This window comes from Ambystoma mexicanum, chromosome 1q (assembly GCF_040938575.1).
Source record: "Ambystoma mexicanum isolate Mex_15411 chromosome 1q, UKY_AmexF1_1, whole genome shotgun sequence".
Classification (NCBI taxonomy): Eukaryota; Metazoa; Chordata; class Amphibia; order Caudata; family Ambystomatidae; genus Ambystoma; species Ambystoma mexicanum.
Window position 1 is genome coordinate 1,255,081,746 of NC_090922.1, and position 26,697 is coordinate 1,255,108,442.

Sequence of the window (26,697 nt, forward strand, 5' to 3'; positions counted from 1 at the left end):
TTTTGGGCAGTAATGGGTTAATGACAGCATATTGGTGCACCTTTCTCATTTCAAAATGTTCTTCATCGGGGTTTGCATAATTTACAGGTGAGTTTTGCTGCCTCTTTGTATATCAGGATAGTCTTCCGGCCCGTTCTTGGTACTTTTTTGTGTTAAAATTTAGATTTTGGGCAGTAATCGGTTAATGACAGCATACTGGTGCACCTTTCTCATTTCAAAATGTTCTTCATGTGTGTTTACCTCATTTTCAAGTGAGTTTTGCTGCTGTTTTATATATTAGGGTAGCGTTCCGTGTACTTTATTGTGTTATAGTAGATTTTGGGCAGTAATGGGTTAATGACAGCATATTGGTTCACCTTTCTCATTTCAAAATGTTCTTCATGGGGGTTTGCATCATTTACAGGTGAGTTTTGCTGCTGTTTTATATATTGGGATAGCGTTCCGGCCCGTTCCGGGCAGTGGCGTCGCTAGGGGGGGCAGGGGCCCCCCGTGAAACCCTGTGCCCCCCTACCTAAGACGAGCAGTGACCCTGTTCTCCCCCTACTTTTGTCTGTGCCCCCCCTACTTTTGTCTTTGGCCCCCTCTGTGCCCATACTAAATTTGATTCCTGGCTACGCCACTGGTTCTGGGTACTTTTTCGTGTTAAAATTTAGATTTTTGGCAGTGGGTTTATGACAGCACATTGTTCAACCTATCTCATTTCCAAAAGGTTCTTGCTGCTGTTTTATATATTAGGCGATCCGGCCTGTTTCGGGTTTTACACCGTTCCAACTCTAACCCAGCACCCATACAAACACCAGACAAGCCAGCCAACACCTTCTACACAATCCTCTCTGCCAACTCACATGCACTCAAAAGCAAGCATTTACCCACTGGACACATGGGTATAGAACACCCCACCCTCTTCCCATCTGCAGTGCACCACTTTTAGAAAGAACCTGAAAACATACCTGCTTCCCCCACCTAACCCTGCCTTCCTCCACTGCTACATAATCGTTCTATCCTAGCCTGAAAACATTTAGTAATTTGCACCTTTTCAAACTTTGAACCATGTAAGGTGCTCCAAGGCCAACAAAAATTCTAATAAAAATTAATAGGATACTATTACTCAATTTAAAAGTACATAAAATGTGTTTTTTCTCAACCGGCCATGCTGTCCTTTTTAATACAGTTGGACGCATTGCTTCTTCCTGTTGCTCGATGGGAAATAGGAAATTTCACAATCGCATCAGCCTCCTTTGCTACGTTACAGAGTAAGCTACGCCCCTGATTGTAGGTGCACAAAATACACGTTTTTAATAAAAGGACTTTAATATTGGCACACGGAATATGCTGCCCAGTTTATTAGTTCACAATCTCACCCACATTATACCAATTTTAATACACGCTGCGTGCCCCATTGGCGTTCCTTGCTTGAACCAGTCGCTTGCACGGGAATCAGGTTTTGCAGGCTGCTGAGAAACCTTCGGGCTGTAGCGGGTTAACCTTTTGCTAGATCCCAGCCCACAAAACAAGGCGTGGAAAGGACTGAAAGAGCTGCTTTTCCGACCGACGCTGGTAACAAACCAGGGGCTAACTCTGCACTGTTTACAATGGAGCTGTCGGTGCTCTCGGTCGCAGCTTTTCTTCTGGAGCAGGTCACCGTGGCAAACACCCTGCTGTTTTTAGCCGTGTTTCTTTTCGCTGCCGATCACATTAAACGAAGGGTGCCGAAGAATTTCCCACCAGGACCACATGGCTGGCCCTTCGTGGGCAGTCTGATACATATGGCCTTCTCAGAGCCTCACACATCAATCCGCAAGGTAAGGTTTGAAAAAGTAATTCTAAATAACTTCGTTGTTGTGCAGTATGAAAGTGCATGTTATTATAACCCATGCATATGTCCATTTTGCACCGATGACATTGTACATGCCCATTCTTTGTCCCCAAATAATGTGCAGAATGAGACTTGTCTTCTTTTTTGGCATAAAAAGACCGCAGATTTATTTTCACAACATCATAAAAAACACTGTACACATTAGTGAAAATAGTTCTGAAAATGCGGTGACTGCTTCGTGTCCAACAACCTGCTTCCCCCTTTCTTTCCACAAAGTCCTCCATAGGCACAACTCTCCCAACCCTTCGTGTCTGTGCCTCGGCTGCCCTTGCAGGTGTTCTTGGGTGGGGAGAGCGCCGTTTCTTTGGGGGAAGCTGAGCCCTTATTGTTACCACCAGGTGCCCCTGCCGCTTAGGCTTCCAAGAGGCGCTGGTCCGAAAAGAGCGAAGATCCTTGCGGCTTTCCCCTGGCTCATTCGGAGTCTGTCTCTTGTGCTTGGTCGCCCAAACACCGTCACATCACCTCGCCATCCTGTGACGTCGACGACCAGGCCTTGCCCAACCTCTGTCCCTCTTGTCGGGTGGGTGGGTGGAAAACCAAATCCTTCCTTTGTTTCTCGGCGGGCGTCCTTTGGCAGGGGCTGGAAACTACCTGCAGCAGGACGGCTGCCCGTTATATGGGGCATCCTCCGCCCCTTTCTTTTGTTTGCCCTTTGCAGGCTTTTGCCGGACTTGCCGCGCTTTGGCGGGCACCCTCCCCCTTACCCGGGGGGGGGAGGAGGATCCTGCACAGGTTATTGGGGTGCCTCCACCATTTCCTTCGTCCTTCCGTCGTCACTGTTAGTTTGATTTGCATGCTGGTACTTGAAGTTAAGAGAAGTTACTTTCACTAGCGTTTATTCCTGTGTTCAGTGGAGTACTGAATGGAGGAGGACGATGTGCAGCTTGCCTTGCCTCTGTGGGTTATTGGTGCACACTAATGATTCAAGATCAATTTTATTATTATCACAGTTCAAATGTTCAAAAAGTTAAAGGTGCTGGGGAAGAAAAAATATTATTGGTACAAAACCAATATTACATAAAAGAAAGGAAGTAAGGGGATCCAAACTTGGGACCCTCCCCTGCCCTGCACACTATAATGTACTGTCTAGACAGTTAATGATTCAGTAGATGTCATAGAGAAAGACACGTTCAATTGCATTAAATAACAATGGGCCTCATTCCGAGTTTGGAGGTAACCACGCCGCTATTTGCGGCATGGCTGCCTCCAAACTCATTCCGATTCCACCCTGGTGAATGGATTAATTACCGGTCCATTCCAAGGTTGGAGGGACCGGTAATTCCCCATTCACCAGGGCCCTTCCCCATTCCCATTGAGCCCCCATAGGGCTCTATGGGGGCACATTCCCATTGAGCCCCCATAGGGCTCAATGGGAATGGGGAAGGCGCTAATAACGGTACTGTAAATTACGGTACTGTTATTAGCTCTAAAGTCCCTTTGCGGGTCCCGTCCTTAACGCCTGCTAAAAGCACCCGTTAAGGAAGGACCCGCAAAGGGAACTCGTAGAAGGGCGGTAAGGGTTTAACGGCACCGGTCTCGTTACCAGTGACCGTCAACCCTTACCGCCCTACTCGGAATGAGACCCAATACAATCTACAACAATCTTAGGTTCTAAGAGGTAATTGTATTTAATCAAGAAAAATAATTTCAAATACAAAGATTTCAGGGAATAGCAAAATATAACATCCAGATGTTCAATATGATTGGCTGACACATTTCAAGGTTTTCTCCTATTCTCCTCTTCTTCTTGAGCCTAATTGAACTGTAAAACCTCATTGAATAAAATAAAGTCCTGTCAAAGTGTATTTCAGTCTAACAGAAGATAAAATTCATGTCGCAATACAGAGCACAAGAATTTGGTGCCAAACAGTATATATTACAAATGCTACATTCACATACTACATTTAGAGTATTCACTATGGCTACGGCATTGGTAGGATGAAGAGATGTGCAGGGGCTCCCGGTATGCGCCAGTTTGGGAGTTTTTGTAATGTTAAGCATGTCGTTTACAATTGGGCGCCTCTAGGTAAGCAATACATGTGGCATTGCCTGCTTATAAAAGATGTTATTGAAAAGGGGTGAATTTAAGGAATAAAACTGGTCAAAGCCTGTTACCTCTAATGTAAAGAATGATGACTAAGACTTCTGGTGGCTGTTATGTCCCCTTTAAGAGACTGCGGAAGCAGTCATCTGTGACGCCAATAAAGGCGGGTGAGCATCAGACTGGTGTCCGTGTCTCTTTGGCAGCTCCGTGGGCCTGACCTGGAACAGGTCACCCCTACATAACATTGGCGACGAGGGGGAAACCTCCCCACCGTCTACAGCATATATTAGCTGTTCCTGCCCGCGGCAGGATTTGTTTACGCTCAGTAAACCCAGCAAAGTTTTCATCTTTCCCCATGGGCCCCCTGTGTCTCCCTCAAGGCGGTAGCACGCGACATACAGACCCGTGCAGGGAGGGGAGGGGTGGCTTGCTCCAAAAAAAATGTTTTTTTCCTCTCTCTTTACCCTACTGAGAATATCCTCAAATCAGTTTCTGGAACGACCCCTTCCTCACCACTGGGAACTGCGCACCGCCAGTATCAGTGACTGGGAAAGCCAGTCCCACCATTTTTTCAGCGCCATGCGCTGTCACCGGTATGGTGCCACACACTGACAACAACTTTTTGGGTTGCAGCTCCTCAGTGGCGTGCCTGTGCTCAGGAGGTGAGTGCTTGTGTGCCCTGACCCCACAGATACCATCGCCAGCTGGCCTATTCTCTACGTACAACCAACACAGCTCATGGACATGACAGGCGAAGGAGAAGCGCTGCACGATGTCAGGCTGCTACGCGTGTCGGCGCAACTCGCCCCATTGCAGGAGTTCGACATCTCGGGTGCCCTGTTTTTGTTGGGTCCCCGATGGATTGCATGGGTGAAGAGGTTGGATATCTTCTTCAAGGCCACCAGAGAGGATCCGGCAGTACACAGTGTTTTTGAGGCCCTGCAACCAGTGGACGACTCATTTGCAGCGGCCAAAGGAGGTCTGCTGGAGTACTTTGCGCCCATGACAAATGTGGACTACGCGAGGACCTTAATCAGGACTACTGTGCAGAAAGAAGGTGAATCTCTCGACGCTTTTCAGAGCAGGCTGCGTCGCATTTAGGTGGCGTGTGCCTGGCTGAATGTGGAACACGAGATACGACAACAAGTCATACAAGGCTGTTTCGAAATCAAACTGCAATGCCAGATACTCCGTGACCCTGGGATCACCCTTGCACGCATCCTGGAGCTTGGACGTTCCCATGAGCTTGCAGATGTCCGCGCCAACAAGATGTGCTCAGCGATGAAGGCGATCAAGCTGGAGGATGCATGTGCGCTGGGACAGAGGCACAGTTCCAAAAGAGCGACAGGCACCAGCAGTGGAGCAGGAAAGAAGAAAAAGGGGGTTACAGTCCCCAATGCCTGAACTACAGGTATGACCTGCCCCACCCCAAAGAATGTCTGGCGAGGACATGTGTGTGGTCGCTGTGGCATAGCAAACCATTTCGCTCGTGTCTGCAGAGCACCGGCACCATCAATGCATTTGAGAGGCCCAGTATCCTCGAGTCCGACGCCACAGAGGGCACAGCGCAAGGTTGCTCAGGTCGAACAGCCCACGGCGGAGGAGGATGAACCTGAGGAGCCGGAAGAAGACGAAGAGGATGTTTTCTTCATCTCGAGCATGTCGGTCCTACAAAGGTCCAAAAGACGGATGAGTCTTGATGAGGTGTGTTATTCGCATCTGTGACTCCCCGATACCCGTGTTGATAGACACCGGGGCTTCGGTGAGCGTCATGGCGGAGGACCATTACCGGCAACTGGAGAGTGCACCACCCCTAAGAAAGACTAACGTCTGCATCTTTACCCTCGGCGGGAAGCAACCGCTACCTCTGGAGGGCGTGTTTGTAGCCCATGTCACTCATGAGGACACATCGATCAAGGCCCGCTTCTTTGTAACCAAAGTTAGCGAGGTGACTCTAGTAGGGTGCGCTGTCGCCGAGGACTTGCACATTATGAACTTTGCGTTTGATGTACACCTGGAGGAAGTCCAGACGCTGCTCACCAGATATGCAAAGGTGTTCTCCGGAATTGGGAAGCTCGTAGGTGATCTGGTGCGACTGCACATTGACAACACGATACAACCGACATCATCTGTCTCGACATCATAGAGAAGGTGGAAGGTCCGACTCCGTGGGTCTCTCCTATAGTAATCGCAAGAAAACCCAAGCAGCCAGACGCCATACGCATCTGAGTGGATATGCCCCTCCGAACAGAACAATCCGGTGGGAGCAACACATTACACCGACCCTGGATGACATCCTGGCAGATCTACAGGGTGCACAGTATTTTTCCAAATTGGACCTCCGCCCTGGATACCACCATCTTGAACTGGATCCAGAGTTGCGTTATATTACGACCTTCAGCACACACAAAGGTCTACACAGGTACAAACGCCTGAGCTTCGGGGTCTCCTTGGCCGCAGAGGTTTTCCAAAATTCCATCAGAGGGGCGCTGGCAGGACTACAAGGAGCAATCAATATCAGCGACGACATCATGGTATATGCGAGGTCTGAGCAGGAGCACCCAGAGAGACCAGAAGGCGTAGTGCAGTGCATCCAACATCTTGGACTCACACTTCACTGAGACAAATGCACTCTTGGATTTGTGTTCCAAGAGGGTGGCATATCCCCTGACCCGGAAAAGGTGAGAGGCATCAAGGAAGCCAGCGCCCCGATAAATGTGTCAGAGGTGCGTAGCTTTCTGGGCATGGCAATGTATTGTGGTTGGTTTATACGAAACCTGGCAACCCTTGCTGAACCTCTCCGAAGCCTGACGAAAAAAGGAATGCACATGGAGATGGACAGCGCTTAAACAGAGCACGTTCAACGGGATCGAGGGAGGCCTGACAGCAGAAGACACAATGGCGTTCTTCAATCTGGAAAAGGAATCCGAGATAATAGTTGATGCCAGCCTGTTCGGTTTGGGGGCCGTCTTTATGCAGCCAGGTGAAAGCGGTGTGGACCGTCCAGTGGCGTTTGCCAGCCGATCACTCTCGGCGACCGAGCAGAGATATTCCCAGATTGAACGGGTGACCTTGGCGGTACTCTGGGGGTGCAGACATTACCAACTTTACATGTATGGCAAACCGGTGAAAGTCATCACAGACCACAAACCCCTGATCCCGATCATGACCGGATCCTCCGCCATTCCGCAAGCGAGAATCGAGAAGTGGCTTCTTGACCTCCAGGAATACGATGTGGAACTTGCGTTCCGCCCCTGGGGCCACCAATGCTGCAGACTATCTGTCACGCCACCCCAGCCCAAAGACAGAGAGCACGGAAGAGGTGGAGACTGGAATACATAAACAACATTGCCGAGGCGATGGCCCAAACTCTCATGTCAATCGACGACATTCGAAAGACATCAGACGATGACGAGTGTTTCAGAATTCTCCAGACGGCTGGAACAAGAGGGGAATGGCTTAGAGTCCTTGAGAAGTTTGAGGCACGGACCGCAGAGGCGAGAACAGCGCTCGATCGGTTGTGGAGAGTGAGAGGGGAACTCACATTCCTAGACGATGGTTTGGTACTAAGGGGCACAAAATTGGTCATCCCAGCCAGCCTGGTGGCCACGGCATTAGAGCTGGCACACAGATGTCACCAGGGTGTTGCCAAGACCAAGGCCTGGCTCTGCAAGAAAGTGTGGTTCCCGGGGCAAGAAGACCAGGTGGAGGAGTTTGTCCGCAACTGTGTGTGGTGTCAGGCATCGCTGCCACACAGACGAGAACCCTCAATTGAGTGCATGGACAGTAGCTGTGTACCATGGGGCACGATACACATGGACTTCGGGACGACCTGTCAAGACATCCATTTTGTGGTTCTTGTTGATCAGTGGTCAAGGTACCCGGAGGTTGAGTTTGTGTACTGCACAGCTCTAGAAGACATAATCCCAGCGCTAGAGAAGATCTTTGCCATGTATGGACTCCCAGTGGAAATATACTCCGACAACGGACCTTCCTTTCAGGGGAGAGGGTTTTCAGAATACTTGCGCGACCACGGGATTGCTCACCGCAAAATCACGCCACTGTGGCCGAGAGCAAATGGGGACGTCTAAAGAGTCATGAGGACATTGAACAAAGTTTTCCGGATAGCCCATGGGCAGGGGGAGTGCGAGAAGCGTGCCCTATATAGGTTTCTAGCGGAATAGCGTACAACGCATCATTGCTCTAGGGGGGTGGCCCCCGCTTAAGCATTATTTCAAAAGTGCCTGCGCAGTCTTCTCCCAGACCACCTACCACGCTCACCAGGGGTCATTGATGATGACGCCGTAGTGGAAGGGAGGAGAAGGGCAAATGAAAGGGTGAACGACTGCAGGAATCTGCAAAGCGACAGTTTTGAGATAGACGATCAGGTTCTGGTGAGAACAAGAAATGCGCGGGGGAAACTGTCCCTGCCTCACAAGCCCACTCCTCTCAAGGTGGTGGACACTAACGGATCAATGATAACCGCGTCGGACGGAAATACGACAGTGACTAGGAACTCGTGTTTGTTCCGGAAGATGGGGCAGTCCCCAGAGTCGAGCCCTGAGCGAGGACGGGGGACCGGCTCCACACAGGGGTTGCAAAGTATGGATTGTGCAAGAGAAGAGTCGAGCCAGGAGGGCCAGAGGTCTAGCGACGGGGGAAACAATCCTACTGACCAAGGAGGAGGTCTGACCTCGGCGAATGATGACTCAGGGGGTGTAAGGAGGTATCCTGCAAGAGAATGTTGCAGACGGCCTACCTACCTTCAGGACTTTGAAGTGGACTGTCCCTGAGGACGGAGGGCACCCGTTGGTGCAAGGCTTCAAGTGGTATCGTTAAACTGTGATGTTCACGTTTTAAATTTGATATGTTCAATATGATAAAGTAAAAGTGTCTATGTTCCAGGACATGTGACAATATTCTGTTTATTGTGGGTTTGGAAAAAGAATATGAAAAGGGAGGAGTATTATGTACCCTTTAAGAGACTGCGGAAGCAGTCATCTGTGACGCCAATAAAGGCGGGTCCCCGCGGCGCATGCGCCAGTTGGCGCATCAGACTGGTGTCCGTTTCTCTTTGGCAGCTCTGTGGGCCTGACCTGGACCAGGCCCCCCCTACATAACAGTAGCTGGAAACAGAACACTAGACACTGTTCGGCATATTCAGAATAGAGCTTGCCTACCCTCTCAGCCCACAACCACGTCACACCTTATTATGGTCTGGAGACAAGCACACCATTTCATTGGGTGGGAGAACAAGATTACCACCGCACAGCCCCTGTGGCAAAATAGCAACCTGTCTGAAATCGGGAAGTTGGAGCCTTGGCCCAATTGGGTAAGGGCTGGGGTCCTGAGAGTGGGTGTTATCCGCACAGATGGGAAACTGGCTCCATTTGACTCCCTGCAATCACAATTCCAGATCCCAAGCACAGAACGATATCACTATATGCGCCTTGCCCATGCTCTAAAGGCCCACATATCGGCAGACGCTAATGTTTCGGAATACACTCCTATTGAGCGTAACATCCTACCAGCATACATCCCCGCCAAATGCACTTCTATCCTATATAATGCCATTACATCCTTTGCCACCCCCGAATTGATCAGTTTGAAAGCGAAATGGGAGGTAGATGTGGGCGGCATAGACCTGGAGGATTGGATACAGGTTCTTATGCACCCTGAGAAATAGCCATTTCCTCCAGACTTCGCCTTGTTCAGCTGAAAATACTACACCGGGTTTAGTACCCTATGACACGCCTTAACGCTTGGAAATGGGCCTCAAACCCAAACTGTCTTCGGTGCGGGGAGGGGGAGGGAACCTTTATACACACCCTGTGGTCATGTACCCGGATACAAACCTTTTGGGAAGCATGTTGTGGCGAACTCTCCAACGTCCTTGGCCGTGATATACCACTGGACCCAAAGGCCCTACTCCTGGGAGTTCCCTATGAAGTTGAGACTAACAAGTGGGAGAGATTGCTCCTCCACACGGCCATGGGGCTAATAAAGCGTAACATAGTGCAAAAATGGGGAGCCCCTGACTTCCCCAACATTGGACCAATGGAAGGCGGATATGGACACATGTGCCATGATGGAACACAGGATTTATACAGCAAGGGGATGTCCCAATAATGCCTCGAAAATATGGGATAAGTGGGAGGAAGTGGTGACCTAGGACTCCTTTCTATATGTGGTATGGACACGACCAACACACCACCGCATTTACGTTTAAGGCCTTTTTGATTACTGATAAATATGTGTAATACCTTATGATTGTGAATGAACATGACAGTCCTTTTGTTGGCTTTGTTTTTTTTGTGATTGTTACATTAAAATAATAAAAAATGTTTTATCAAAAAAAGAATAGAGCTTGCCTAGAAGAAGAGGGGAATACTCATGACCCCTATGTCAATAAGACTATCTGGTGAGAAAGAAGCTCACAATCCACATGGATTCAAATAGTGATCCACTAAAAACAAAAAAGAGTTCTACTCACTTGCAAAATGTTGGTTTAGTCGCATATAGCGAGTTATATTAGTTAGCCAAAAAATGATGCAAGATGGAGTCCAATGGCTCTTGTTTAGGCACAGTACGGTGTCCACGACTAAATGTATTCAGTCTCGCTTCCCCAATCTTTAAGGTAACATACTTTGCTCAGATTCATCATTACATGCTGATCAAAATACCAGTATTGGTCACGCTAGTGAAATGGCAAATAAACGGGTAAACTCACCCATATCGGGCAGAGGAAACCGCACAGATTCAAACTCCTCGTGTTCAACGGTGGATACTCTGTTTTCTCAACGAGTTACAGATAATGTCGGCAAAAGAGCTGCCAAGCGTGTGCTCTAGTGAAACAAAAAGTGGTGAACGCTTCAACAGAGATGCTGGTCTGCAGATCTGAATATCATGTAATCTACAACCAGTACGTATAGACATGTACCTGTATGCGAATGTTCTGTTCTCAGGAAAGCGTTATGATGCCCGTGGCGGTTGCCACGGAGATGGCAGCCGGCGGTTGAGGACTGCCAGTGCCGTATTGTGTAAGTTAATAACTACAGTGGGAAACTGCTGTCATGGAAAAAGGACTAGGAGACCGCCAATGTAATACGAGGTCCATCTTAGAGTGTACATCCTGACCTAAGATCGAGATGAAATGCTAATCGAGAGTATCTTGTGCATTTTCTGAGCGAACTAGTGAAACGTTATCAAATATTAATGATCAAATAAAGCGGAACACAGGGCTGGAAAGTACTGAATACATGATTTCTATGTCATTTCATGGAAATTGGCCAAGGTGTCAATCATATTTGGATAATTAGTATGATGAAAGTATCCAACAGATAAAAAAACGCACATCGAGGGTGTTGAAGTTAATCATCAATACAAATACGGTTATGGGATTAACTGGTGTCGAGTGGGTGCCCAAATTACACAATTTTTCAAAAATGAACCTCTCCTAAAACACATTTAATGCTTAAGTACAGTATTGTAAATTTAGCATTCAAATACAGTTATGTGGATTAGCGTTTAGATACATTAATGTGGAAAAAGCCACCACACACCAGTGACCACTCAATTCCTCATTTTGTGCATTGTGGGAAATAACATATCTCAATGTCAGGCCTATGATGTCAGGCCTATGATCTGCCAAGGGGGTTAATCCAACTGAATATTTTCATTACGAAGGTCAACATATTTGATGTTAACAAACGGCCATTGAGGTTCCAGCATATCCCCAAGTGGTTCATATTTACACGATGATGGAGGCAATATTTTATCATATATATTCATTTGGCAATACATACGTTGAATGATCCTTCACTTTGCATATATTCTGTGTTATACAAACATTATGAACTATACAAGCTTTATGCATTTTCACTCATAAGATGATTCGATAACACATAGCTGTAGCACAACAGACATCAAATAAAAATTTGTGAGAATCAAATAAAAGACCTAAGTGAAAATCCCCTCATTTAGGCCTCTGGGGTGTAGTGTATGAAGGAAGTGGATCCAATACTTTTCTCGTCTTGAGAGTATGGATTGATAGTTTCCTCCTCTATATGGACTTTTCACCACTTCTAGAACTTGAGTTGCGCTATAGAGTGGTGATTTTCCAAAAGGTGTTTTGCCAGTGGGGATCTAGTGCTCTTACATCTAATGGTCGACTTATACTCTGTCCACCTCTCCTTCACAGTTCCTGTGGTCTGGCCTACATATAGAAGTAAACGGTCAACATAGATAGCTATCGGATGAAAAATGCTATCTGACCCTGCTACTATCGATCTAAGAGGTGTGCAAATGTGTTTCTTATGGATTTTAGGGAGGCCGTAAAACACGGGTGTTATTGGATGCTGGTTAAGAAGAAACTGCCTTGTCTTCTCGCTGATACACTCTTTGTCATAGGCAGCATTAACTGTTCTTTCTATCGCCAACTTAATCCTGTGTATAGGACCGCCATCAAGTTTGGGATAGGTAGTTGTTTCATTCAAAAGGACCATACACTTCATAGTGTAGTCATTGGTGTCCATGATCGCAATGGCCCCTCCCTTATCTTCTGGTTTAATTGTTAGATCCTCATCTTTAGCCAATGCTTCAATGTGGTCTAATTGACAGTTCTTCACATTGTGAGGTGTTGTCCTTTGCTAGTTGATCCTTTTAAGATCTGAAAGTACATTCTTCTTGAACATATTGAGGATCGAGTTCTGTATGGGTGGATCAAAGTAACTTTTAGGACAAAGTTCTAACCTGTCATCCACCGAATGTAAAGCCTCCATATTGCACTCTGTTTCAAAAAAGATTTTCAAACGTAATTTTCTAAGAAGTCTGTGTAGACAGACCTTTTCTTCGAATAAGGAGGTATTACCTGTTGGGACAAAAGACAGACCTCGATTAAGCATATCTAGTTGTCCACAAGTCAAGTTCTTACTGGAAATGTTCACGGCCAGGTTTTCGCTTATTTGTTGTTTTTTTTTTTGGACTTTGCTTGCCGTGCCTTGTTTTTCTCTTGACTTGTCTCGTAGTCCTAAAAAAACACCAGAGCTTCCTGGTACTGCAGTCAGTGGTGTTAGAAGCCATTTTATGCAAGTGCCGCAGTGCTTGGTGTTGTCTCCACTTTTTTCATCTCCATATTTATATATGCAAACTTTTTCTGATTTAACACGAAAATGTAGTTGTGTTTTCTAATATGCTGACATCAAAGTTTAGCCGAAACTATCAAGCACGACTTTACTTCTAAGAGAGTGATGCATTCTTTTCCATATAATAGTAGATGGACTAACATCCCCCTGAGATCAACCCTTTGAAGACCAGGGCGAGGGTGCTTTAGGGCATCCTTGGAGGAGCTCTATTTATTGGGCTTGCCACTTTTGTCCACGTCTGGACGCAATAATGTCTGGAAAAACCCTGGGGGTTATAGATTTAGGGCCTGATTCATGAAATTTTTTGCACGTTTCAAAGTGACTTTGCACTGCTGAAATGTGACTTTGCACTTCTGACACAAACCCTGATTCATGGAACTGTGTAAAGTGTATTTTTGCAGTGCAAAGTCAGTGCAACGTTCATGAAAGTCACTTTTCAGCAGTGAAAAGTCACTCTGAACCGTGCAAAATCCATGAATTGATCCTTTAGGTCTTCCCCTCTCAACAAGTAGCTTCAGTCTCCAAAATATGTGTCATCCCATCTGCAGTGAATGGGTCTGCTGCCCTTTTCGCAGTAAGTAATGGCAGTGCACACATTCATCTCTGCAAGATTGGAACAGTGCGTGTACCGGGCAATCTCTACCAAACTAATGGTCAGACTTCAGAGAATTCAAAGCCATACCAGCTTCCCCACAGCAGCGCCACACATCTGGAACTCACTCCCCAACCACCTCTCCAATGAGATCTCTTTACAGAAGTTTAAGAAACAGCTAAAAACCTGGCTATTCAATAAATACTAACACCTAGCAGAAGCCAAATACTCAAGTGTACTATGTAACAAAATTAGCCTGCCTGTAATTCAAGAGTAAAATGTATGACTACGATGTATTAATAATATGTAAGAGAACTATGATTGAATGTAACCAATCCTTAAGCAACCCAAGATGTTTTGTATAAGATATGTGTACGCCGTGATACCCAAGGGCTTGGGCGTGTAAATTAATGCAATAAATAAAAAAAGCGCAGCTGCAAAGCTCTTGCTCAAACTGAGCAAGTCTGATCATGTTGCACCAGGTCTGGTCTCGCTCGGTTCACCGCCGGCTTTCTATCAAACAGTGCATCATTTCTTATTCCCATAAAGAAATTGCTTTTGTCAAGCACATTATTTATTTTTGGTAACCTCCCTATCGTTTTACGCTCTCGGCTGGATTATTGATGACCCCTCACTATATTCCGTTCAAACAACCAAATTGGGGAAGGATTTGTCACCGTCTTTACGCACATCTTGCTAAGACTATCAACAACTCAAGACCTTTTTTTTGGGTTCCTATAATTTGAATCTGCATGACTGCCGTACTCCTTTTTACACCTGTCTCGTGCCATATCTGTATTATTGTCATTTCAACAGCACCAAGAACGCCTGGTTAATTATCATGCTGTATACCCCCGCCTCACCCCAGAAACCTGCGCCTCCCTCCCCCTCATCCCACCAGTACCCCTTGCACAACTCCATCATCGGTCACTGTGTGATTGTGTGCACTGTACACCACTGCACAATAACCGTAGGAGAAATACACACGTCTTTGGCCATATTAAGAATTATTGACTTCTTGGTACGGGACAGGATGATGGTAGTGCCAGCCGGCTAAAGTTCCCTTCATTATTCACCAGCGCAGAGCAACAGACTAAAAGAAATGGAAGCTCCCCAACCCATTGCACGTGTTGCATGTGCCGGTCACATAGCACAGGGAGCTGAGTGCTCTAGTCTGACAACTGTGCAGTAGTCTGCTGGCAGCAGGTTCGAATGCCAGGTGGGGCCAACTCAGCCTTTCATCCTTCTGAGGTCGATACACTGAGTATCATCAGCAGAGGCAGAGCTTTCATGTCCTGGGTGAGCTGCCTATATAAAAATGATTATCGCACACGTACGTGGTAGCCCACAATTCGACGATTCCTGTCACATCTGGCTGACACTAGTGTGGTTTCTTTGTGGACAAAGATAATACTGCTGTGTTGTGCACTCTGGAGCAACGCTGTAGTCTGTTAAACACATGCATCAGTGTGGCTGTTTGTATCGAGCAGTATAGCACAGCAAACGTAGGTGGTCATTTTTAGAAGTACTAGGTAAAGGGTTTCCTAAGGGTATCCTCATTTGAGGAAGCTAGGTCCTCATTTGAGGAAGCTGGGTATTGAACCGTGGTTCCACCGTTTAGAAATGAGCACCCTATAAAATCCACATTGACTAAATATAGCCCATAGGCCTAGCTTGCTCCTAATTGCCTCGAAAAGGTGCTTACTAAATGAAATATGAAAATAAATGTTAGTGTGCTCCATCAGCAGGGTATGCCTTGCTCATCCTCCCCTTCTGTTTTCTTGCCTGTGGTGACCTGGCACCCATCTTAGGCATCTGCAGATGCTTTTGTGTTGACATTGGCAGCCCAGGGCAGGGCCCTTGGACCTGAATCTGCTTTGTAATCACCTACACTTGTGCTTGGCTTGCCATCTTGTGCCATGTACACACACACACCTCATGTTCCTGCCAGCGGTACAGACAGGGCAAAGGTGCAATAGTGTTTGGCACTCTGCCCTCACATCGCTGCCAGCTTTTCTGCTTGCATTAGCAGCAAATAGGCCATGGGAGGACCGCCATGTCTGCACTAATCCAAATGTTCGATGCACTGAACTATTGTAATAAACATAATTTAACTGCAAATGATCTTCAAATCCAGTGGCATCATCTATTAGGCTGGCACCCTGAAGTCCCCAAGCGACCTCACGGAGAACCTCTGCATCCCTGGAGGCTTGAGAGCCACCAGAAGGTCATTTGCAATGTTTTACTCCGCTGGTGCAGGAAGGAAAGGACCACAAGACAGGCCATCGATCTACACCCCAAGACTGTGGAACCTCCTTCCCATCTACATTGGACTCACTCCATCACTTCTAGGTCTCCACCCTGTCTGAGACTCTGTGATCACGGTTTCCTCCCCTGGTTGCTTGTAGATTCCTTGCTGCAAACTGCCACCCCTCCATTGTAAGCTCCCTGCTCTCTTTTTCTCAGCTTCCCTCGCTGTGTTCTTTCCCCAATGGTTGTAAAGCATTCTCTTAGGTCCGCGCTCAATTAATACCAGGATGGGGAGAATAAAACTAAAGCCATACTCTTATTCCTCAACATATTTCTATGATGATGTATATAGTGTAAATTTAAGTTATTATGAAAAGGCTAGGGTATTATGTAATGTGGTTGGCTTCCAATCCATTGCTATAAATAAAGTATTTTTTAAGTACATGAAATGCAAAGCAAAACCTTAATAAACTAAACCTGGGAAGATATGTGTTTTGTCCACATCCCGTTTCACCATTTAACCAGTGTGTGATCCTGGGCAAATCATTTAATCACACTGGGGGTCATTACGACTCAGGCGTTACCCATGGTGCTATTAGCGCCATGATTGACGCCGGTATTTTACCGATTGCGCCATGGTGGATGGCGGAATTACCGCCCCATTCCAAGGTTGGCGGGGCGGTAATTCTTCATTCACCATTGGCCCTTCCCCATTGCCATTTTTACCCCCATAGGGCTCAATGGGAATGGGTAAAACCAGCCGTTAAGGTGGGGACCCGCAAAGGGACCTTGTAATTAGGCGGTAAAGGGTTAACGGCGACGCCAACCATTACGGCGCCGTTAACCCCTTACTGCCTGGGTTGTAATGAGGACCACTGTCTTATCTGCAGCTCCGTAAGTGATTCACTTCATCGCTTATGTTAATGTATCGTGCTATTATTAAAAAAAAAAGCCTAATGACTATAGCGTTGCTCCGTATGTAAAAGTGCAATTTAGGTATTTTGCACCACAAAGTTATTTGGCACTTGGCGTACTTCTGGCAACGTATTCTACAGTCACTTCAGGGTTTCTCCAAGTGTCAAAGACTGATGCTGCTTGCAATGTCCATTTCTGTGCGGGGGGTGGGGGGATATCAATCCTTGGCTCGCTCCGCACTGTCTACTCTTGCAATGCTGGATGCTCTCCTGCCTGTGTTAACACAAAGGTGTCCGGAGGAACATCTGTATTATTATTACAGGGCGCCTGCAGCTTCGGATGCCACAATCCTCCTGGTATTTTGTATTTGGGTTCTGTAGCACAAGTGATGCCATGCTCATGGTCTCCTGCTGTGGGACTTTCGACAGATTGGGTTGTATTTGGTTAGTAGGAGCAGAAGGAGCGTTTTTGTTGCACCAGAAGCTGGTCCTCTTTCAATTTGAAAATGTTTTTGAGGTTTTGCAAGGAACAAGAAACGTTTCAACATATGCGTATTTGCTCCCAACATAGACTTTTTTGTTGGGTGTATTTTCATATGGTCTGTGAGACAGATGGACGACAGATATACGTTGGGTGCTACCATTACATGGTAGGAAATATGCAATGCATGTCTGAGTAGGCAACATAAGCCACACAGTTATAGAATGGGTCTGTATTGCGCTTTGCTTAGGAGAGTTTTGGATTACTGAATTTAGGACTTGTACATCTCTGGTAACAAAGACTGTCTGTGTTTTGAAATCTGGACTTGAAGTGAGGACCTAAAAGTTGCCTCTATGTGGGCCTTATACAGGTCTTGTTTAGGACCGCTGTATTGTTAGGTTTAGGTGCGAGGAGGAAAGAGAGAGAGGTTGTGAGGAAGAGGGGGATAGAGTGGCGGAGAGCAACAGAGGTTCCAAGGACCAGAGCTTCAGAAAGTGTCCTGAAAGGAGTTTTGTAAGTATAGCTGTGGTATTTCTGGTACATCTAGGTCTACGGTGTGATCTTAGTCCATGGCTAAACTCGACTTACGTTTTGCGGGTTTGTACACCTATTCCAAATAATACAACTTCTATATTTTGAACAGTAGGGAGCCACACACGTCTAGAGGGTCGAGTCTCGGTATCTTCGATAATGAGATGTCCGTATTTATGTCTATTGCTTCTCATTTTACAGACAAATGCCTTTGCAGACAGAAATGGCTGTTGTGGGGAGTAACATTACCTCCACGCCCTTCTTACTCGTCTCAGTACTAACTTGTACGCTAACCCTAACAAGTGTTTAAATGGAAAAATAGAAGTGCAGGAAATCCAGGCCTTAAGTGGGCCTAGGTCCAAAAATTGGTTTCGTGTCGGGGCCCCGGTGGATTTCCCGACCCAATTCTATTAAATACTTCCTGTCTTTCCACCCAGTCATGTAGCTCTCTATTAGTCTCATTTGTGTCGCTTGCTCGTTTTGTCACACTGTCTATTTGTCTCTTACCTTTCTCACTCGGTGTAAGTCCTGTTTGTTTCTGAGCTTGGGCCTTGGGACCCTGGCACACTATCAGTGATTCCACCCAAAAGCTTAGTACAATGGTGTACTTGTAAGTCCTTCACTTGAAATTAGATTTTCTCACCCTAATGCAATCACCTCTCAAAGACGTCCATCAATCACAGACTGATTTTGCACCTGTTTTGGCACCATTTTCTTTTATGTATAAAAGTTGGCAGGCTTTGAAAGAAAAGAGGGTCCGAAGGATAACTAATACTGCATGAAAAACTATGATATATGGTGCTTAAAGAGGAAAAAGTCACAGGTAAACTATCACAATCCCCTTTGAAACCCGCTGAGGGACATCGGGTGACTGCATAAATGAAACAGTGAGCAACTTGGCTTCAAAGATGATCATCCGGATCGATGTGATCTCATAGAGAATAGTTTCTCGAAGATGATTTGATTGAATTTTATTTTTAAAATACATTGCACAGACCCCCAGCAGCCCCACTCCATTCCCCCCCACATTAAATATTACCCTAACCCAGCGGTATTCAAACTGTGGGGCGCGGCCCCCCAGGGGTCCACGGGTGCATCCCTGGGGGGCCCTGAGAGCTCAGCATGAAATGTAAAAAAAAAAAAAATATATATATATATATATATATATTTTTAGATTGGAAGAAATGGGCAGGCTGTCTCACATGTTGTAAATGGATATACATTCCTTTAGTCACAGACTAGGCCTCATTACAACTATGGCGGTACAGTAACAACGGTGCCGGTAAGCTACCAGCAGCGTTGCTACCATGCTGCCACAGTACGAGTTGTGCTTGCGGGTGCCTGACAGCCCGCCAGGTCTGACCTGGCAGGCCGAGCGGCACCCGCGAGCACAGCTTGTCGGGTGCATCCGAGCTCCCCATTCCCATTGAGCCCTATGGGGCTCAAATGAGAATGGGGATCTACCGGTACCAGCGCCAGCGAAAGGGCAATTAGGTCTGCCTAACTCGGCATGACCCGGTAATTGCCCATTCGCTGGTGCCGGGAACCGGATGCAACTCCAGCGGCAGCCGTGCCGGTTTTACCGGCACAGATACCGCCAGGGTTAGGTTTGTAATGAGGCCCACTGTTTCAATAATGCCCAAGGGGGTGCTTTGTGTTAAAATGTAAGTAAATTGTGATATATTCAGCAATAATGGTTAAAATTACTAACTGCATAGTAAAGTAACTCATCAAACTGTTCCACATTGGCCAAAATGGTGCCCCATTTTGACTGGCCCACACTAGCATTTTACATTTTTGGTACAGGCATTGCCCTATAGGCCAGTCAGAGCCTGGCGGCTCATCCATAATGGCGAGGGGGCGCCCACCCAGTGGCCCCTCACCCATTATGGAGGCACTAAGGAGTCAGCCCAGTGAAACAGTGAACACTCCCTCAGCTGCTTTTTCCAGCTGATGGAGTGCTCCTGGGCTGTCTGAACTGTCAAAGGGAAACAATGTTTCCCTTTGACAGTTCAGTTTAGTTCCCCAGCCGCACATGCTCACCTAGCCATGCAAGTGCTGGGGCGTTTTGCTTCGCCATCATTGCATAGCTCATTGGAAATGCTGGCTGGGGCACTGCATGTCTGTATGTCCAAGGGGGAGCTCCTGCGCCTCCTTGCACATACGGACAGAGCAGCCTGGAGCAGGGCGTTTCAGCACCCACATGCAGGCCAATGCAGAAAGTATGTTTATGTTCATTTTTTAAATTTAAACATGTGTATGGATGAGTGTATGCTTATGTTATGAGTGAGTGTATGGTGATGGATTCTCATGTGAATGATAGAGTGATTGCTGTATGAATGTGCAGCGCCTTGCATACACACATAATCATGGTGATTGTGTTAGGCCCAGTGGGGCCCAGGAGACAGGGATGGTATCTTTTTACTGGACATCTATCATAGATGTCCAGTAAAAAATGTCATGCCTGTCCCCTGGGCCCCCCAGCACCAATTGCAAACTGTTTGGCTATTTACCCATTTTTTTTGTTAAAGTATGCTCTACAATGCAACATTTTAACCCATTATTTAAATAAAATTCACAGGGGGAACCCCCCCGAACCCCCTTTATTTGTTCGGGCTCCCTCACTATGCTCGGTCGCTATGGCATTTTTGGGGGAAACAGTTATGCCCCTCCACTTAAAAAAAATCACCAACCGCCACTTGCCCTCAGACTGTGATGAGAACGGGATGGGGGGAACCCAGGGACTATGGTTGGAACACAATGGGCGGGAGCCATGGGATAGGGGTGGGAGCAGAGTGGGGAGAGTCCAGGGTGTGTGATGGGGTGGGGAGAGACCCGGGACTGGGTAGGAGTGGGATGAGGGAGCCCAGCGACTGTGATGGGAGCAGATGATGGCGCGCAATACATACTGTCCATTTGGCATTTCTGGGGGGTCCCGGCCTGTATAAATTTTGCTCAGGGGGGCCCCGGCCAAAAATGTTTGAAGACCACTGCCCTAATCCAACCCTCTGCATATATTTGGGATGAAATTCGTTCAAAAAGATTTGAGCAAATGGTTTCCAGGAGAATCTTCTGCGATGTGATCTACGTATGCCGATCATTCAAATGAGTTGCACTGCAGTCGTCTAGATGGTAACTTGGCTTCAAACATGATCATCTGAAAGTAGGTCTGCAGATTCTATGGCAAGACAGGAGACTCCTGTTATGCATTACAATCTTTACTCTGAAACCACAGCAGCAACGAAAAAACTTTTACAAAAAAAAGAATTGAAACACGGAACTAAATAGAGTTCATGTCAATGTAAGGGAAACTCCCCAATCCATTATGCAGGCCAGGTCATGCCCTGCAGGAGACCAATAGGCAGGGACCATCCTCTATATAAGTCCTTTTCTCCAATCCCAACTCCTCTTTCTTTTCTGCTGACACCACAGCTAAGTCACTCCTTTCGTTGAGTCTTGCATGCTAGTCAGTAGTGCTAGGCCTTTTCAGTACATTAAGGCCGTAAATTGTGTAAAGTTAATATATATATTGGTTCCTTTATTGCATAAGGGAAGTTGTTCTGCTTTAACACTGTATCTGGCAGGCCAAGTGCGGCTGTTGCTTTAATTAATGTCTTTATGTCATTATGGTAGCAGCTGTTAGCATGGAGCTTCTGGTGAGCGTGTACTGTTTGTTTTCTTTAACCATAGGTCTCTCTTTGATGTAGAGGTTGCCTGGCAGGGCTTGCCTTCCCTGTGATGGTTCCGCACACGGTCCACTGTGTTTGTTTAACTTTAAACAAAAATGTACAAGACCATCAGTATCCCTTCAAGCCTCACTTCCATAAATCTTGACTAGAACAGTCTTGTTGCTTGGCTCCCAGCGAGAATTGTGTGTGCTGCTAAACTCCCCCATGGCCAGTGCCGTACTCCTTCCTCTTATTTCCCAGCCTTGTGAAGTTTTACCTTTTAATCACTGTATAAAAGGGCAAACGTGCTTAAAAAAGAATAATTGGTTTCCAGGGCAGTGTGCACCGGTATGAAGGAAACTGCTAAAGCTTCAGACCCGGCGCCCACGAGCATTTGTGTTTGTTTATTTTTAAAATGCCTGGGATTCCAGGTGTTGTATTGGGCTTGCCTGCTCTTTATGGCTCACCAGCCCTGTGTTTTCAAGTGAATAGTTTATGTAACAAAGCTTCTGCTTCACTACAGAGACAAGGTGGCTCAATAATAGTGCGTCATGGTTACCAGGCAGGAGGTCCTGGGTTTGTTTCCCCTCAGTACATATTTATTTATATATGTTTTAAAAGAAAATTATATATTTTAATTTCATATTTTAATAAGTATTTTGTAAGTGGCTTATTGGCAATGCGCCTGTCTTTGAAGCAAGACCACGCAGAGGAACAGGGGTTTGAATACCGCTAAGAGATATTAAAATACCAGCACCTAAAGCACTGCCAGTCTGCAGCTTGGTTTAAGTGCTGCATATTGCGTTGGTGATTTCCTTCACTGTAGGTGTGCCATAACCTGCTCGGTGGCAGGCTTTGCCTGTGTTCTACTGCGAGTTTGCCCCTCGTGTACTGCTGGTTGCCACACCCTGCTAGGGTGAGCAGTTTGAGGTGCACTTGCTCAGTGTACTCTTTTGATAAACAATATTTTAAGCTGTGCATTCAGCACATTAACATTACTATTGGCAGTAGCCCGAATGGCTCAATAAGCATCAGCTTTTTATAAGGGGCCTGTGTTCGGACCCCTGTTAGAACGTAACACCACTTTCTAGGGGTATTAGTTTGTTTTTTATATTTATTTTTCTGTTTATTTATTTAGTCCTTCAAAGAAAAGTGTTTGGACGGTCGTTAACAGACCTATAGGGGGGCCTACCTTCCTCTCTAGCCATCACATACTCGCCTTCATAAGGCATTAAAACAATAGACAGTCATGGTATCCTTCTTTGCCCAGAAAAGGGAAAGACCCCCAAAAGGGGGATAGATGAAGTATAGAAGAATTGTACCGTGTGTTTTGGGTTACTGCGTTTTTTCTCTTGACTAGCTGCAGAGAGGGGTTTGCCTGCTCAGCAACAACGTTTCCAGCCCTTAAAGGGTGGCTTGTTTTCCCTTTCTATTTGTCCCAATATGTCATTAAACGAGCCAATATTAAAAAATGTTGGCGGGGCAACTGTTTAGTCTTGTAAGCAAGACAACTTGGAGCAACCCAGGAGCTCACCCTGATGCAGTGTTTAGGAAACACTGGCTGATATTGGAGGTAAAATGACCTAATAATAATAAAGTTATAGCATTGCCCCATAGTCTTTTTTTCTCCCAAGACTTTGCCTATTCCGCTAATTTGTCTAGCGATGTATAGAGATTCTCCTCTGCTGGAGGAGTACAACCACTGTTTTTTACCCTCACATGCTAACCTAAGTCTTTTAGTAAAATTCTGTTGGCCCATAGTTTGTCATGATGCCTACCCCCGGAGCACCAGGCCAGGCCCAGCACCCCCGTTAGCAGGCACCACGCCCCCGGGTAAAAGCCCAGCGGCCCTTTATAGGGGCTCTTTGGACTCTGTCCTGGCGCCCTTGGCGCCAGGCTCATGTTGGACATCAGTCCTGGCGCCATAGGCGCCAGGCTCATAAGGGGAAGTGTTTGGTGCACTTACCTGAAGCAGACCATGCTGCACACTCACCTGATGCAGACCATGCTGCATGAAGAACCAAGCCAAAAGGGGCTTAGGAGGGACTATTTTTCTGAAGGAACTATTTTGTTACTTGGGTGGGGCTGTGGAAGAATACTCACCTGGAACTTCTTCCAAGGCTATTTAAGCCACGCCCGGACAGCCACACGTGCTTCGCGTTGTTCTGCATCCCAGCAGCTGAACGCTCACCGTGTCTGCTCCTGCACCTGCCAGCCACGCCCGCCTCAAACTTGGAACACCTGTAAGGGAATAAGAGAAGAGAAAAGTGAAAACCAAGAACTTATTCAACCTTCTTACCTGCATCCGGAATCTTCGCGCCAGCATTCCTGAAGGAAGACTTCCATTTAAAAGCACTGCGTTGCTCGCTGCAGCACCGCGCTTCACTCAACTGTTCCCGAGACGCCGCCCGGCTCCATCGCGGCTCTCAGCACCGGTCGCCACATCTCTGCACCTAGGGGAGAGAAGAAGAGACAAAAGGTGAGCAAGGGAACACAAGAGGAAAGCCGAATTTTCAGCCATATTACTTACCGGCTTTTCTTGGTGAACCATTCCACATCTCGGGTCGGCGCCGCATCTTTGGCAGGTACCACACCCCGGCCCCTATGGGGAAAGGACAAAAGACATTACTGGGGAATTATAAAGACATTTAGAGGGGTCGCCCTCATCACTAACTCACCTGATTTTACCACCGGCAATTTAACCCCTCAACGCATCGCCTTTGTTCTGCACCTGAAATAAAGGACAGGAAAAACAACATAAAAGGAGGCTTACACTTGAACTTTTGCATCTTCATACTTACGGCGTAAGTCAAGTGGATTTGCCAGCGCCATTCAGGAAACTAGTGAAGTAACTGGACGAACGCGCGCCCCTGCACCAGAAGCAGGATGGAGAGTTCATCCTTCCAAACCATAAGGTGAGCTTAAACCGGGGGTTTTGGAGGAAGTTAATCCCCTTTCTCATCTGCAGAAGGATATTCCTACGGGCCAGACAAGCAAGATTTGGGGGTCCTGTTCAATCGGTGGTCCGAATTCTGCGCATCACGCTTGAAGAGGCCACAGCAACCCAGACCAGACCAGCGCCTCCGTGGGAGCCAGGTGAGCGTTGCAGAACGCGAAGCCTTCCTACAAATTCCCACCCAGGCGCTATGGAAACTTCTGAGACTGACCAGTTGGCCCAACTACTGGGGGAATTACGGGCCGAAGTACACGCCGCTCGTCAAGAGACTAATGCTCTCAGGAGGGAAGTGATTGTAACAAAGGAAAGAGCTGATGACCTGGCTAGACAGCTTTTGCAAGGTCAAGCTGGACAAACTCCTTTACCCGGTTCCTGAGGGAACCCCGCTCCTGTGCTTTCCAGTAACCCGGTGCAGATTAATCTACCTGGAAACATGCCGCTGGCCCCACCCGAACGCTTTGCTGGGGACCCCAAACGATTCGCCGTATTCATGAATCAGTGTCGTTTGCATTTCCTGTGCAGACCTGGGGCCTTCCCTAATGACCAGACCAAGGTAGCCTTTGTATTGTCCTATCTCAGCGGCAGTGCTGCCGATTGGTCAGTTCCACTGGTAACTCAAGATGACCCGATTCTTCGTGATTTTCTAGGATTTCAAGCAAGCATGGAAAGGTTATTTGCTCGTCACTCCCAGGGGCAGGCTCTAGATGACGAACTTCTGTCTCTGCGACAGGGCAATCAAGACCTCCTTTCCTACATTGCAACCTTTAATAGACTAACTGTGGAAACTGGGTGGCCAGAGGATAAAAGAATCACGTTATTTTATCGAGGTCTACGCGGAGAATTTAAAGATTTCCTGGCCCAAGTTGTAAATCCGCCCCAAGAATGCTCAGAATATATAGACTTAGTGGTCCAATTGGATCACAGACTGCAAAGCAGAAATGCAGATCGGTCCAAGTTTGACACCTGGGTGTTAGTCAAGACCCACGCTAACCTCAAGGGGGCTGAATCCTCTGAGCCAATGCAAATCGGAGGAGTTAAAGGACCTTTAACTCAAAAGGAACGTGAAAGAAGACGGCAGATGCAGTAATGTCTTTATTGTGGATCCTCTGGACACTTTCTACGAGATTGTCCGGCAAGGCCGCCCAGGAAGGTGGTAGGAGCCGCTGATAAAATCCATGAAACCTGTAACGCTCACCTGATTCCCGTAGAGGCGCCGGTCTTGACTGGGCGTATACCGTATCTTCAAAGGTGATGTGTAACACACGGCTGGCTCTTTGGGCTGGACCTCTGTGCACTGTATGTCTGACTCGAAGGGTAAGATGTCTTAGGTAAGTGAACGCCGTGCTCTCCATCTGCCTCGGGGCAGGGTGCTGTAACCAGTTTCTTCACTGGATAAGGGGAGCAGGCCTCTTGACTTCAGAGGACTGCTGTCCGTTGTTTACTGTACGAACGGTAAGTTTCGAGTAATTCTAATGTCTTTAAAGTCTTTAGTAATGATGTTTCTTGTTTTGCAGGGTTCCGGCGATGGCGGATGACGGGCTTAAGTGAGTTGAAGATGGAGCCCGTGTGATGAATAGAAGCGCCTGGAAGCACGTAAGTAAGCGCTTGTTGCCTGCTTCACGATGCGCTCTAACTGTCTTTTTATTTTGCAGGTACAAGTTCGGAGCGGCTGCAGGGTGCCGGAATACCCACTGGGTTAGATGTGGAAAGGAGTAATGGCACGTGAGTATTAAAGTTCCCCAATGTCTTTAAACGCACCTTGTTTTGTCTTTCAGATGCGGGATGCAGCGCCGAAGGCCTCCGGAGCGTGCAAAGAGTTGGTAAGCTTTTGTCTTTCAGATGCCGGAATGCAGTGTGAAGACCTCCGGAGCGCACGAAGCGTAGGTAAGCCTTTGTCTTTCAGATGCCGGAATGCAGCGCGAGGCGTTGGTGACAGCCGATGGACCAGGTAAGTGAAGAGCTGTCACTGAAGACCGTAATGCTAACCTGTTCTTTCTTGTCTTTACAGGTGTTGCTGAAGACTGGATTCAGGATGGTAAGCCTTTTTCCTTAGGCCCAGGATCAGATGCAGAAGACACAATGAGCGTTCTGCTGCAGAGGATGCAGAATAACGCAAAGCAAGATTCATCCATCGGTTGTGGTTTAAATAGCCTCCTGTTGTGCTTAGGTGTCTCCTTCCACAGCCACGCCTAGGTAAGAAAAGAGTTCCTGCTTTCCAGAAGAGTTCCAGTGTTCTGAATCT

At 47.0% G+C, this 26,697-nt stretch overlaps 1 protein-coding gene across 1 annotated transcript in view; it reads left to right on the top strand.

The window, feature by feature from the left end:
* Positions 1–1,508: 1,508 nt before the first annotated feature.
* LOC138545458 (cytochrome P450 2J2-like) overlaps positions 1,509–26,697 on the top strand; it is a 794,499-nt gene continuing 769,310 nt past the window's right edge. Inside the window, exon 1 of the mRNA XM_069642070.1 lies at positions 1,509–1,802. Coding sequence (XP_069498171.1) covers positions 1,593–1,802 — 210 coding nt within the window. The 5' untranslated portion in view covers positions 1,509–1,592. The remainder of the gene's footprint in view (positions 1,803–26,697) is intronic.